The sequence below is a fragment of the Chelmon rostratus genome, chromosome 23 (genome assembly GCF_017976325.1).
Source record: "Chelmon rostratus isolate fCheRos1 chromosome 23, fCheRos1.pri, whole genome shotgun sequence".
Taxonomy (NCBI): domain Eukaryota; kingdom Metazoa; phylum Chordata; class Actinopteri; order Chaetodontiformes; family Chaetodontidae; genus Chelmon; species Chelmon rostratus.
This window is the reverse complement of record NC_055680.1, coordinates 3408214-3424241: the sequence shown is the minus strand read 5'-3', so window position 1 is coordinate 3424241 and position 16028 is coordinate 3408214. Positions and strand designations below refer to the sequence as shown.

The window sequence follows — 16028 nt, the reverse complement described above, 5'->3', positions numbered from 1 at the left end:
TTTAAAAAGTAATTACAAGCATGGCCATTCTAGGCTTCTGTAACATGGGCAGAAAGTGACTACAGTAGTCTTTTATATAAAGACACAGGAAGATGTCATCTTATTTACAATACACCTTTTTATTAATTTAATATTACTAGATGTTAAAGATTCCTCACTCTTTTGTACTGAGTTTCTTATTTTTATTGACTTTAGGAGACACAGACATGGAAATAATTCATAACATTGTCAACAAAGTCTTATTAGTAGTAATTCAGCAATTCTTTATCTTACTCACTCTGTTGTCTGACTTCACTCACATGCAGGTGGCTGGAAGTGGCAGAGGTCTACTCATGATTAGTAATAACGTGAAGAAAACTGTCCTGCAAATCTGAATGTGCGTCATGACAACATAACGCAACACCTTTGAGAGGTGATAACAGGAGCTGAGTGTCCTGCTGCCAGTCTACATCTGCTCCACCAACAACACTCCTGCAGCTCCTCCCTGTGGTACGACACTCCATACTGAGCAGCTTTGAGCAAGAAGCTCACCATGAGAGCACTGAGGCAGAAAGTGGTAGATGGCGCCATCTACAGGTATTAATAATCAACTGCATGTTTTGGCTCCCACCCTCCCTTTCAAACATTCATTGAACAACTGTTGCATGTTCCATAAAAGGCAGAGACACGGACTTCACTCAGGAATATACAAAAATAACTTATTCACTGGATGGCTGCTCGTGCCAAGTCATACATGAATGCAGAAAGCAGACGAAGATGTGGTCATCTCACAAGGTAGCATATACCTTGTGTACTGTAAGTACTGTTTATTATCCATCCCATACACTTCATCTCCAGCATGCAACAAGGAAACGCTGCACTCAGAGCCCAACCAAAATAATATAATGAAACATAAATATAGTCTGCAGCAGCTCAAAATTAAAAGATGACTCATAATTTCACACAGCATTGCTCCATGTCTGCTTTAAAACAGAAAGAAAACACACAAGGATCAGTTAAGGAAAGCCTTAACCTGCTGAACTACGACACAGAAATCATTTATCTCTTTATTTTGTGCTGCAGTGCTGCATGTCAGTGCAACGTTTGTAACATTCGAACTTCTTCCTAGAAGAGGCAGAACAAGGAGCTGCTTCTACTTCTTCTCAGGAGGGAGGAAGGAAGGTCGCCTCCAACAAAGTGTGTCACAATGTGTGTGTTGCATTTTGTCTTACTGGTTTCTCTCTGTACCAACTCTGAAGCACTGATGGTGGAAGGTGTACCCCCCATGAAGCATTTCATATTTTGTTTGCCATTTGTTTATATATTTTCTCAACATTTCATGGTCATGATCATAGTAGTACATGAAGGTGATGAATATAAAATAGTTGCATGACACCATCCTTATCATTTCCTGCGGTATCACACCTTCATACCTGTAATATCACACTTTAATGGGCAACAGCAATTGTTGCCTTGAGAGGTCACAAGACAAAAAGTCAAAAATAGTAGTATAATAGTAAAAATGCCTGAAAAATGAAATTGGTGATGGTGTTGTTTGTGAGTGATGCTGAAAGGCAACTGATGTCTGTGATGCTCCCACTGAATTACTGGTCTTCTGCGCCCCCTTCTGGTACAATCTAGGAACTGAACTCTCAGCACCAGGCTGGATGAAGTGTGCATGTTCGATGGTGTGTATCCATAGATTTCATGTACACCGGGGGTGATTAACCCACTGGCATCATATTATTGCTCCATCATCAGCCATGTTCTATACAGAGACTAAAGTATGTCAACATGTGAGTGAGGTGACCCAATTCCCTCAAAAATGAGGATTAAGTGATAATAAGAATAAATAGTAATGAACAGATTTTGATCCAGTTATAAAAGTAATGTGGTGAATTTTATGTTTTAAGTGTTTTAAGACTGTGGAAATTGAGAGCCAGTTTTGCAAATGTGGTGATATTTCCAAACAGGCGCCTGTTCTTTTGTTGCTCTGACGAGCAAAAATCTGCCATGATTAAAGTCTAAGGCAGATAAGGTATCTCACTTCAGAGTGTTAACGGTGTTTCAGCCTGATAATAACCACGATCACGCTCAAACCACAGCCAGGGAAAAGGGCACGGCAGCTTGCGCTCGCAGCCAGAGGTTGTGGGTGCTGTTGGAGGTTGGGTGTCCGCAAAAACTCACCTCTGAACCAATTTAAGGTTTTCAGCCTTTTTGATGTCTCGCTCACTCAGTGCTTTACGTGAGTCACTGGTAACTGGGGCCACTGTTAGTATGTGCAAAAAAGGTTCCACATTATACACTGAGTTGATATAGAAAATATTACCCACATATTAAAACAATCATCAATGAGGGCATTTTTGCAAAAAGAGAGAAAGAAATATGAAATAAATCAACTGAAAATAAGAATGGAGAATTCAATAATTCAATAACCTAATGAGAATAATGCTTCAACATGCAAAGCTGTGTGTCTTCTACTTTTTCTCATCACCATATGTGAAAGTGAACTCAGAACGAGTCCATCTGATGCTGACTGGAGCCAGTGTAACATAAGCCCCCTTCAGTTTTTAATTCTGACTCCAGACCAGCTGTACGACCAGAAGTGGCAATACAGTCAGAGGTCAAAGGGATCAATCAGGGTGAACAGAGTTGATTAGTTTGTGTTTGTTCATCTCTTTAGACGCTGCATGTCACAAACAAGAACACCTCGGGTCCGCAAAAGGGCGGTTTGTGGTTGAGGGTCTTCCTGTTTTTCTCCGTCATCACGCTGACGGTCCAAAGCAGAGCACAAGGCCACTTCCGTTTAGTAGACCTTATAGGAAATGTCACACGAAGCAGCTCGACTGTACCTTGCAAACAGCAGTCTATAAAGAATAAGTTCACTTGTAAATGAACATGAGCCTGAACAAACTTGCAGCCCTTTCTGTTGCCACTGCTTCCCACATGCCAGTGCCCACCCTGTCTGTGCCCACCCCTGAGCAAGAGCACCTTATATACAATCTACCTGCTGCACACTGAGCAGCACATGAAAGTGAAATATTTTTATGTGTGTATTTACTGTTTTGAACATGTTTTGAATGTGAATGGACATTAGCTTGGATTTTTTGATACTGTGCATGTTTTACACCTGGTCACTGTCGAAGAGACACTACTGGGACACTGGCAATGGAACCTATCATTCCATTATCCTGCACATCATCCTACGAGATCTCTTTGACACGTATTTAGTTGCAATATTCCACATTGTGCGATTACATGGAGAAGCACTCTGCAGCTCTTAAAGTGACCAACTGAAGGACAAAAGACTCACATAAATAATTTATCAGATATTACACATCATGATTTGGTGAAGCATTGTTTAAACTGGCTCTAGGCCCTCAAACAAAATCTTATCGGGCCCCTGTTGTCCAGAGGGCGCCCCTCGCCTCACCCCTCCCATTCAAAGCATGTAGGAGAACCTATGGTGGATGCGAAAACACGGAGGGCGCCAGTGTTTGTTTCTTCGTTCATTGCTACTGTAGAAACAAGCACCGCAACATGCCGGACTCCGTGGAAGCTCACTCTTGCAAACTGATGCTTGCAGTCCTGTGCTGCACGCAGGGGCTAATGTAGCTCAAGTTGCTAGCCTCAAGCAAAGATGAGGAATGAGCTTCAGAGGTCTGATAAGCTCACCTCTTCTCACAGAACGCTCTTAAAGCACTCCACCTGTGTGCTCTGTATGATTCAAACACTCATAGGTGTGGCAGGGGTATGTGCAAATGTGCTGCTGAAATGTCAGTGTCTTTGGATGGAGCAGTAATCCTCTAGGTTGACACTTGTGGACATGGAGAGCAGCATTATCAAGAACAGGCATGTCCTTCATGCACAGTATAGTTCCTTTGCATTGAACGTGTCTATAGGTGTGACTTTTTTTTTTTTAAATAAAGCTTGTTTTTTTTAAAGAAACTTTACTGATTAAATTTGTTACAGCGCCACCTTGAGGTCAATGAATGTGATTAATTGCGCTGAGGAAAATAAGACTGCTAGATTATCAAGACAAAACAGTTGACTCGAAACATTAACTTAGTTGTGCTTATGATTAATAAAACACAGCTTGAAGTCAATGACAGTGAATAACTTAGTGATGTGTAACAGTTAACCATGAGGAAATATTTTGCTGGTGAGCAGCATGAACGATTTAGGAACATGTTGAGTTGTCACAGCTTCTTATGCCTTTAACTCCCAGTGAACAGCAGAACTTTCCAGAACAGCTAAAGTTAAAGTATTTACCAAAATGACACATTTTACGCACAAATAGCTGAAAGATTCATCGCATGATTGCTATCAGGTTTCTAAGATGTAATTTACATAAAATGATGATAATGATAATAATGCAAATCAGCCAGGTCTGTAATGAATGCAAAGTGTGTGTGATGGATGCAAACAAAACACAGAACCTGAACTGTTCTAGCTGGTGGAGGCCTGGGAGGAAGAGGAGAGGAAGAGGTTACCAAGGAAGATACCCAAAATTAGCTAGGAGCCAAACCAACCAGGTGCAAGTAGTTTCCTGACCCCCCCTCCAACCTCGCCTACTCCAGCCTCACCAGCTGAAGGCCGAATTCACAACAATTTATCTGTAAAAAAAAAAGAAATAAATTGAAAAATTCTCAAGTGTCTTGTGAAATATTTTGGTGAACTAGTATTCCTCAAAAACACACGCAATGCATGTCATTTGGAATCTCCCACTACCCTTCCATGGGTCTGACCCCTGGATGAATGGTACAAGCCATTTATCTAACATGTGAAATGGACCAATTTCCACCAGGAGTGTACAAGTTTTCTCCAAACTGTCAGAATAATGTGAAAGATAGTATGATCATATAAAAACTGTACATAGAGTCAAGTCTCTAGTCTCAAGTCAATATCTCTATAGCAAGTTTAAAACAACAGGACAACAAAAATCAAGTAGAGATCACAATAAAACCAATAAGTCATTTAACGAAATTAAAATGTATCAGGTATACTTGGGAGTGGGCTCAAGATTAGAAATGGGGTCGAATAGGTGAAACTATTAATGTGTCTTGTTTTTACTATTGTTTATCTTTGTATAGTGTCCTTGAGTGTTTTAATGCATTACTATTATTATTATAAACAAAGCTCTGGGTGACGACAAGCTTGCCAACAATCTAATTTCAATAAGAAATTCCTCAGTGGAAATCGTGATATCACTGTTCCTCTTTATTTCCAGGATTTCTCTGTTGAGAATAAAAGCAGCAGGGACAGCACTGTGAGAAAGGAGAATTTATCATACAGGAACTATAGCTCACTACAGCTTCTATCGAGGGAGGGAGGAACAGAACGTGTGGTTTTACACACTTCTCTGCAGAAAATACAAAGAGGCTCTGAAGAAAAGGTGAAGCCTCGTGTGCTGGCCAGTGTGTGTGTGTGTGTGTGTGTGTGTGTGTGGGAAGGACTTGGAGCGCCTGTGAAGACATGAGCGTCAGTAGTCTGCGGTGAATCAGAGAAGATGAAGCTTCTGCTCAGCAGTCTGCTGCTCGCCTCCCTGTGTGCGCTCTCATCCTGGAGTAAGTAACAACCGTTCATATCTGTTTCACAGCCGAGCGCAGGCAGCATCCCAACATCAGCGTGTGGAGCATCTCTTCTTTCAACGCCTCAAAACTTTTGAACTGCTTAACATGTAAATGAGACATAGAAGCTGACTATTTCTTTATTGGTGTGGTGTAACCACTTCATTTGCTTGTTGACTTGTGAAACAAGCAGAATAGATCACTCTGGTCTATTTTAAGGCATGTTTTCACAGTGCAAATCATCTGATTTGTTTGAAAAGCACCAGAAAAACCTCTGTCTCTTTTCAGGCGTCTCATCAGGCGTGTTTGTCATAACCCAGAGCCCTGATGTCTCCGTCGTGGAGGGGCAGACAGTAAACATCAGCTGCTGCTGGACAGGCGAGCCTGCAACAATGACTGTCAGCTGGCTGAAAAATCAAACTACTATAAAGAGTACCAAATTCCTGAATAATCGCTCTGACAAATCTCTGAGAAATGAGACGTCTGACTGCTCAGTCCTGACCTTCATGACTATCAAGAGAGACGATGCAGGGACATACACCTGCAAGATGGCTGTGGAGATACCGGTTTTAACTGTGTTTGAAGGGAACAGCACTGTCATCACCGTTACGGCCCGAGAGAACACGACGGACAACACAACAGGAGGTAGGTGACGAAACAGCCAGGGCTTCACAGGTTTGTGTCAAGGGTTTGACTAATATCTCAGTCTGTCTGATAATGATGTGTTTTCAGAATGGAGTTTGGTCTGTTGAGATCAGTCAGAGCGTGTTTTATATATATATAAACTACAAGAAATCACATTGTATGTTCAAAAAACTTCAATCCTGTGATTGTCGTTGTGTTTCATTTTTTCTCACAAGGTCCAGGGCCCAGCGGGGGTTCGGTCCCGTTTCCCGTTATAGTCTGCCTGGCTGTGGGGGCTCCACTGCTCCTCATCACGCTCACCTGTTTCTGCACTCTGCGCCGGAGGCAAGGTATGAGGGGAGATGCAGTGTTACCATGTCGTTAAAGCACCAGAAACTCAACTGATGCGTAAATGGTTGGCTGACTGGACGTCTAAATCAGGCATGTCCAAACTATTCCATAAAGGGCCGTGTGGCTGCAGGTTTTCGTTCCAACCAAGGAGGAGCACACCAGGCCAGCCAATCAACATCAAGGGATCACTGAGTTATCAGCTGAAGACTGAGCTCAGCTAATTAAGCTGGTGTGCTCCTCCTTGGTTGGAACGAAAACCTGCAGCCACACGGCCCTTTATGGAATAGTTTGGACATGCCTGGTCTAAATAATTATCTTTCACCACCAACAGTGTTTGTGTTGCTCAGGATAACCCACAGAACAAGCTGTCAAAGGTTTTCACTGGCACTCGTCCTTCTGCAGAAAGTCAAAAAATGTTTGTTGTGAGGTCTTTGAATTCTAAACTAACACTGTCTCTTGAAAGAGATGTTGCCTTTTTAAAAAAAATGGAATTAATTTAACTACAACCCTGTGTCCAAAAAATTTGTGACGCTCTAAAATGTAAATAGAAAGAGAATGTGAGGATTTGCAAAGCACCGAAACCCCACATTTCATTGAAAATAGCGCAAAGACAACACATCACATGCTGAAACTGGGAAATGTCATTGTTTTCGGAAAACGTTGGTACAGTGCCATGTTTACCGCTCCGTTGCATCACTTCTTCTTTTTACAGCACTCTGTAAGCGTTTGGGAACTGAGGAGGCCGACTGCTGTCATTTTGAATGTGGGACGTTTTCCCAATTCTAGCCTGATGTACGATTTCAGCTGCTTCGCATTTTACGTGTCATAATGCAGCAAACATTGTTCAGCGTGAATGGTGCCTTCACAGATGTGCAGGTGCACGCGTGTGCACTAACTGTGTTCACAGACGACGGCTTCTGGAGGTGATCCTGAGCTCATGCCGTTACCCCACTACAGAATCCCGTCTGTTTTCAATGCGGTGCCGTCTGAGGCCTGAAGATCGCGGCCAGACGATATTGTTTTTCGGCCTTGTCCCTCGCGTGCAGAGATTTCTTTAAATTTTCTTAATCTATTAATGACATTATGTTCTGTAGGCAATGAAATCTCCAAATTCTTTGCAATTTTATGTTGAGAAACATTTTGCACTTTTGTCCAGAGCACAGAGCGGTGAACCTCTCCCCACCTCTACCTCAGAAAGGCTCTTTTTATACCCAGTCATGTCACTAACCTCACCTGTTGCCTGTTAACCTGATTAACTGTGAGATGTTCCACCAGCTGTTTTCTTTTAGCTTTTCACAACTTCTTCAGTCTTTTGTTGCCACAGTCCCAACTTTTTTTTGGAAACATGTTGCTCGCATCAAATTCTAAATGAGGGTATAATTTTCAAAAATTTTTCAATTTTAACGTTATATGTCGTGTTAGTGCTCAACTTTTTAAGTATTTTTAATGCTCTGAATGCCACAAATTAAATTCCGTTAACTTCAAATTCATCTGGACTGCAGTAGAAATGTCATCCTGGAACCTTGGCAAATGAAACCCCAAAATACCTGCTTAACATTTTAAGTGCGAAATTAAAAAAAATTTAAAAAAAAATGTAAACTGTAGGAAAATCAGACAAACTAATTGATTTTTACCTTTTAAGAGTTCGACAGCCCTGCTGCAGGTCAGACACTCATCGTGTAATCACTCCTAGGGCGCCAGGCACCAACGCTAGTGACTACAGATCAGTCTGTCACCACGGTTGTTTTAGTTGCTCAGACTATCTACCACAGGTTCCTTTCTGCAATCTAAGCAGTTGCACATCCATCAGACATGGACCTGCACCTATGCACGATATTCCCCCCATTTCGCGCCAGTTTTGGTCTGCACTTCTGGCTCTTTACGAGCTAAATGCTCCCATGCATTTACTAGCTAGTTACTGCCTTTACTCTGCCTGCTATTCGATGATGAACAGGTATTGTACAGTGGGTTTATGAAAGCTGCCTCCTTTGTCTGAGGATGATAGCAGTTAGAGGGAACTGTAAAGTTGGGGGTCATAAAGCAAAAAAAGGGTTTGTCACTACAAGCGACTTCTTTCACTGCCCGTGTCTTCATCTGACCCATTGTTAACATGGGCGGCTTTAAAGACAATGTAGGTAAGCAGAATTTGGGGGCAAACAGTCTTTCTAAAATCGTAGCAGCTGAATTAAGAACAAGCTGGAAAACGTATGGAGACTGAACACAGAGACCGTGTAGAAGACTAAAGAGCATCAAGCAATGACAGTGATAAGCATTTTTAGCAAAAAAGGACGAAAGTTACTTCTAACTTAAAATGGTTAAATTATATAACACAGCCAAACTTCACTGGCTTAATGTTGGATGGGTGAATACCGAGATCACAGAGGTATCAGATCTCTAGAGTGTGGAGGACCAAACGCAAATTATCGTGTTGCGTTGTCTTTGACTCCTCCGCTTCTAGCAAATATGTCTTTTCTGTTCTGTGAGTCACCTCAAAGTGGAGGCTGAACTTGTCTGGTTGCAGGCTGCCTGGACTTCTGATGTAGCTGCCACTCCATCTAATTATCAGTAACAGAACAGTGACAGTACGTTTTATCCTTTCTACCACTTACCAGTATGAGACAATCATACCATTATGCACCATTGTGTTTTCACCTGTACACATTGCAGACAGTTGCATACAGCCGCATTTTTATGCCGATGTTCGTGTGGGCAACACACAACGTTCAATAACTTTGACAAGATTCTGTTAAGCATGACATGGACTTCATGTCTGCAAAGGAAATTCTGGGTTATCTTTAGACAGTTGGGGTCAAGTTGGCAAGTTCAGTGAGAAATGTGCAGGACCAAGAACTGAACTGTGTGGTACACCACGGACGATGTCTGCAGAGAATGAGCAGGGATTGCTTGTAGCAGTGACGTTAACTCTATGGGATTATATGATTTGGGGCGATTAATTGCTGCTGAGGGTGAGAATAGTGGTTTCCTGTCACAGTGCAAACATGGTGCTACCTGTCTGTTAGCAGTGCAATGGGCTTTTTGACCTTCCTGGATATTTCTTTAGACTCCAGGACCCCAGAACTGTGACAAGGGGATGATTTGGTGTAGAAAAAGGAAGGTAGGATAGCAAATTAGTAGACATATTAGCCTTGGATTTGTAGTAGTAGCAGTAGTAGTACTTGTTGCAGAAGTATAAACAGTGGTAGAGGCGAACAGTAGTGCTTCTATGTATGTTTGCTACAGAATGTTGTGCAACACAGCTGTTAATCGTGTGTGTGTGTGTGGTTTCAGCACAAGCAGCCAGGGTGATCTACGAAGTTCCCCACATTGACTCTGAGGAGGCAGACATGGACAAACACAGCACCAGCTCCTCCAGAGGCTCGTCTCAGTGGGTGAGTCTATTGGTACAGTCTGCAAACACGCTTGTGCACAAAGGCTGAAAAAGAGTGCATCCTGTGGCACCAAGTGACTGTGAGGCTGTTTGGCACTGCTTTTCATGAAGGGTTTATATAATGTGCATGAGTAGTATGAGACTGTAACATGTGGTGAATGGTGTGAATGTGCATACACACACTCCTCCCTACAGACACAGCAGAACCAAATGTGGTTTTACAGACAAAGAAAGCTACATCAAATTACACATCCACCGCTGCTTACCAATGTGATGTTACTGTGTTATGGAGCATCTCATGCTGACAGGTTTGACAACATTTTCAGCCTGTTTAGAGTAACATTTGTTTAAACAAAAGTTTAAACATTTCTGTCCTTAACTGGCACAGCTGCACCTAAAGCAGGAACTTTCCACAGTGAGACATTATTATGAAATAATAACTGACATCCTGTTTGTGACTAATTGTGCCTATCGCTCACACCCACTCAGCTTTATGTTGCACGCGTTAGCAAAGGTCCTCTGTCGACCTTTGCACGCCACAAACACTCAAGCTCTGTAATATTACCCTCATTTGACACAGGTTGATGTACTGCTATGTAGCACTTACACAGATTAATGTGTGCTTGCAGTAACTGTTCCCATCTTCCTTTCTCTTCCAGTGTCAGGTTCCTGTATATGAGTCCTTCGATTACTTCGAGCGTGTGCAGACCAAAGAAAGTGGATGAGGATCTGCTCAGTGGATACTCCACATACATACTTTTCAGTATGTGTATCATGCACAGCCTTTTGCTTCCTTTTGTCTGAATTATGTAAATGATTTTATATGAGTGTAAATATTATATATTTTTCTATAAAGTAAGTCCATGTTTGTGGTCTAAGTTCATTTCATGATGACATGGCGTGTGTGCGCTCCTAGACAGATTTATTGTATCTGACTAAAATGCTTTTGTTGTGACGTGATCAGCTGCTCGGTGGTATTGAATCTACAGCGATCGGTTTTGTGCTGACTTCAGATCGTGGTAAGGACACTAAGTGGAAACTGTGGTGTTACGGCATTGCATAATAGGTCAATGACAGGAAGTGGAAACAGCGCCTGTGACGGTTGGAGTAGTTTCTCCCTGGCCTTGTTGCCTTTTCATCGCACAGGCCACATTCATACAGAGCATCTGAAATGGTAAATACTGAGCGATTCTCTCAGGAAATGCATTTACTTACTGTGACCACTCATCTCTCGCCACGCGTGCTCTGCATTGAGTTCATTTTCTAAAATTTCCCAAGACCATGTGGGTAAAACACCACTAGCATTACTGAAAGCACACTTCCTATCAAAGTTAGCAAGATGCTAATGCTAGTCATGTGGACATGGGCAAAAAGGGCAGTGTAGTTAAGGCTGGGGTTAAGTCGAGTCAAGGTGCCAGCGTGTTAGCATACTGTATGTTCAATAACTGCGCTCAGCTAGCATCCCAAAACACTGAAAACATGACGTTTAGCTGCTCTAAGCTAGCTGGTTAGCGACTGTCAGCCTTGTCGGATATGCTAACTTGATATGAACTGAGCACTCAATACTTTAGTCCACGATTCAGTCAAGCAAGATTTCCTCCTTTCCTCTCAGGAAGAAAATCAGTGTATTTATTTTTTAACCTTTTTCAGGATCTAAAACATGTCTGTAAATGTTGGATTCATATGTTAGTTTTGGCCAATGCAAGCAGTTTGTCATTCTGGGCAGATATCTGTGGCGTCATTAAAAAGTATCTTTTAACAAGCATCCTGCGACTGGCTAACAGCTAAGAAGTAGCATTTTCATGCTAACGTGACTGAGAGTGCTGAGGTCACAAATGGGCCCAATATAAAATTTGTTAAAATGTTCGACATCATTGCTTTCATCTGGTTTGTGTCTTTATGTCATGCAATTATTAATTCATTGCATGCTAAAATTGTTAGCATGTATCCATGATCCGTGGTTATGACAAATGTGAAAGTAGTGATGAATAAGTAAATAAATACAAGCCAATGGGCGCCTATTCACTGCTATTTCTTAATACATACTTTACCCAGTGAGTCAGCCAGTTTCGGACTGTTACAGGCTGCAGAAAGACACTCCTTCACATATGGGAACAAAGAAAACGTACAGTATGTGACCCCTTACCTGCATACCAGCTATATGCCCATGAAAATATAACCTGCAAAAGGTGTTAACCACCAAACCGTGCGACTGTAGCTTTCCCACACTTTCACAGTGATTCTTTTGCTTGCAGACGATCACCCACGTACAAACAGTACATGTTGATCATGTCAGTGAGAGGCTGTAAAACTGACTGTTCATTGCTTTTGCTGTCATGCACGCAAGCCGGATCTTTCGAAATCCTAAAACACGACGCGAATTGCATCAGGGTGACGAGTGATGGCAGTCAACGTTAAGTGACACTCCACATTTGGAATGCAGTGTGGTCTGACTTTCTGTCTAACATCACTGCACAACTCACATAACTCACACTGTAGACTCTGCCTCCATGCATACTCCATATAATAGGCAGGCTAATGAAAATAGGCACTCTTTGCTCTTATCATTACAGGTAACACTGCTACGATGTTCCTGTAATATTTCATTCAAATTCATGTGCCATGGAGTCCAGCCTCTTAAAAGCATCCCTACAGTAATCAATTCAAGCAGCCAAATGTGGGAAGTTTTAGAACGTTTCTTTCTTGTTGCGTTTGGTGTAATCTATTGCAGCCAGAGCACTGCTGCAACTGAGCTGTTGGTTGCGTGACCAGAGAAATGCTTTAAACCCGATATCTTATATTCACGGTGCAACAGAGCACAGTTTCCAGGAAACCAGGCCACAGGACCAGAAAAAAAAACAAACTTGTGAGCAGACCTGTACACTCTTATACATGTATGCAGCTCATGTCCACCCCTGCACAGCAGCGCTGACGACCGGCAACCACAGCAGATGCAGAGACGCTGGCTTTACGTGTGGGGTAACTGGGCTTAAACGTGTTCCATTATCATCCGACACCCAAAGTGACCACCAAAACAGTACATTTATTTTAATCAACTTTTTTGTCAAATTAAACAAATCGTAGAATTTATTGCCTTTGTGATTTAGTTTATGCAAAGACTACTCCTTAAATCAATCAATAAGTAAATAAAGTGCCATACAGTCTGAGGTAATATGTACAGTGGGCGTTGTAGGAGTGAGATTGTATTGACACAGTTGGAGCCACCACCTCTGTAAAACACTTAAGCAGGTAAAACCTGTCCTTTTGAACCATGCCCCCTGCCCATTTTTCAAAAGGTATAAAACGAGTCGCCTCTTTCCTTCGACTCCCAGCATATCTTCAGCTCTGTCGCCCAGTGTTGGTCTTCGATCTTCCTCTTTACCACATAAACCACCTCTTCAGCTGCAAACATGACCCAGCTAGAGACAGCCATGGCCATCCTGATGAAGACCTTCGATACATATGCTGCCAGCGAGGGCAGCAAGGACTCCCTAAGCAAAGCCGAGGTCAAGACTTTGCTGGAGAAGGAGCTGCCTGGGCTGATCAAGGTAACGTACATTTCAGGGGAGGGATAGCTGTGCTGCCTGGGGCGGTACCAGCACTGACACCTGACTAATGAGGCTTCGGCACATGTGCTCATACTTTAAAGATTTATACACTAAACTTACTACGCGCTGCATGGCGTGAGAGCAGCTTTAAGTTGCAAAAGAGGCCTCCTCCAGTGTTGAAAATGTGATGAGCTCTGGTGTAAAGTGCATCAGACCACAGGTAGGAAAGTTAAAGAGTACGTTTTCCATCATGACATCATAATGATGACTGATTTAACTCATGCTAAAACAGCTGTTTCAGTTTTGTGTGTGTGGTTACCAGGCTAGGTTGTTGCTATGCAGCTGTATGCAAACACTCAGACAATAAAAGCATGACAGATTTTTGAACATCACCTACAACCGCACCTTTAAAAATGATGACATTTTGCAGCTGTGCATTTCTGTGTGTTTGGCTAAGGTGGATCACCCTGCCTTAACATGCACTTGTTGCCATGTATACACCCAAAGACCTATCTTGAACTTGAATAATGCACTCACGATGCTAAAACTGTAGCAGTGGTATGGTGTAGCGTTGAAACAGTTTCCAACCATTGCGATGTGGTTTTGCTGGTTTGTGCAGGAGGCGAAGAACCAAGAGGAGGTGGACAACCTGCTGAAAGGTCTGGATTTTAACGGAGACTCTGAGGTGGACTTCAGCGAATTTGTGGTGATGGTTGCTGCTCTTACCTGTGCCTGCCACGACCGGATTCCCAAGAAGTGAGCAGGGCGACTGCACCCCGGGGTGCGGCCAAAAGGCGATAACAACGACATAAAACCTCTGTAGTGACTGTTTTCTGTAACAACTGAATAAAATTACCAACTTACCCGTACATGGCTTGCACATGTGTATTATGTGACACCCGTGAAATCAGAAGTAATATGAATATGGGGAGGAAACTACAATATCAATGACAAAAATGCAAATTGTGCAAATCAGAACAATGTGTAGTAATAAAGCTTAAAGCAGGCTTAGTTCCTCAAAATGCAGTTCCTCAAAGAGACTTTCTCACAGGTTCACTGCTGAGTGACAAAACACACACACACACAACATGATAAAAATATGCAATAGAGAAGAATGTAAAAATATCAACACAAAAGGTATTACAAGGATACAATATAACAGCGTAACACATATGACAGTAATTGAGCTTTGCACACTGCAGTGGTAGAGAAAATGTGAATGAATGGATTTGCATGGTGGAAAAAGAACAACTTGATCTGTGACATGTCACGTGGGTGGTGGTATACAACAGGAAATCTTTTTTAAGGGACTGTAGCAGGTGGTGAAACAGGCTCAGTCATGTTAGAACAATCATTACACGTCCTCTAAGTAGCAAGTAAGTAAGTCTGCATGCATATTAAAACTAAAAGTGCACGGTTGGCCTCTTTGTTTGAATGGAAAAAGTAAAGATTTTCATGTTTTCACTTCACCTCGAGCTTGAAACTAAAAGATAACACTGTGCAGATGCAAGGGTTTCACCCCTCGGCTTAGTGTAACATCATCGCGTTCAGATCAGCCCGCGTCCACCAGACGCATGCACGAGGCGGGCCAAATCTCAAGCGAGCGGTCAGAGCAGTGGCTTTATGTCTGACAAGAAAGCCTCAACCACATGCAAAGAACTTCACAGCTTCTCAGACAGCATCTTGAAAACGTGTTCGCAGTCACACGGAGGGCCAGTTCAAACTCAAGCAAGTGATAAAAGGGCCACAGAAGAACAGCAGCAGGAGGACGTAGAGGAAGCACGGGGGGGTTACACAACAGCTCCACAGTGTGGACTGATATTCCTGACTGCGATGTGTTTACACCTGAGGTGGAAGGCATTTTAAAGATAACAGTGGATTTAGAGATTCAAAGGCGCTGGAGTGGAAACTTTTGCAACCAGCTAGTTTGTTAATCCACTGACCAGAGGCATCAAGCTGCCTCTTAATCCATCTCTGTGATACTTTCTGTCTTTGGGTCAGGTCAACCCTCTATTAGCCCACCAGGGAGCACTGGCCAAGTGACACACTTTCCCCAGCCGGGACAGTTGTGTAATTACAGAATGCCTGTGCTGCCCTCTAGTGGCAGACGCGCTCTCCTTTCACAGAACATGGTGTTTCAAACAGGTGCTCGTACAAGAAGTGCAAAGGTTCATCATTATCCTTAGTACCATCATGAATCGTGGCTGCCATCTTGAGCGAGTCGCCAAGTCTGGATTCATAACCTCCCCCCAGTGTGTGAGTGCGGTTGATTAGACTGTGCAGGCCGAGTCCAAGGCCTCACAGTGCTTTTTGTGAAACGTGGTTGGCCTGTAATCGGCTTGCAAGGTCATTAAGCTCAGACTCTCCTCTCTCCACTTCCCCTCTCTCTCTGTCTCTCTCTGTCCGGGGCATTATGAAGGCTTATGGGGATTAGGTGTCCAGAGTGGAGGAGGCTGTAGCTCTGGAGTCAGGAGATACAGGTGGGAAGTGTTACCGGATGAGGAGTTTACTGCGTGTGGTGGTGTATGTGTTCTCCTCTGTTTTGACATCTTGTGCAGTATTTTCACA

At 42.8% G+C, this 16028-nt stretch overlaps 2 protein-coding genes across 2 annotated transcripts; both read left to right on the top strand.

Moving 5' to 3' along the window:
- Nucleotides 1-5331: 5331 nt before the first annotated feature.
- On the top strand, nt 5332-10771 carry LOC121626538. The gene is made up of 5 exons (XM_041965112.1): nt 5332-5546; nt 5838-6194; nt 6410-6523; nt 9813-9913; nt 10572-10771. The coding sequence occupies exons 1-5, from the start codon at nt 5489-5491 to the stop codon at nt 10635-10637; spliced, it is 696 nt and encodes a 231-aa protein (XP_041821046.1). The 5' UTR covers nt 5332-5488; the 3' UTR covers nt 10638-10771.
- Nucleotides 10772-13230: 2459 nt separating this feature from the next.
- Nucleotides 13231-14290, top strand: LOC121626798 (protein S100-P-like). Its single transcript, XM_041965477.1, has 2 exons — nt 13231-13460; nt 14080-14290. Exons 1-2 carry the CDS (start codon nt 13323-13325, stop codon nt 14218-14220), a joined length of 279 nt encoding a protein of 92 aa, XP_041821411.1. The 5' UTR covers nt 13231-13322; the 3' UTR covers nt 14221-14290.
- Nucleotides 14291-16028: the final 1738 nt, after the last annotated feature.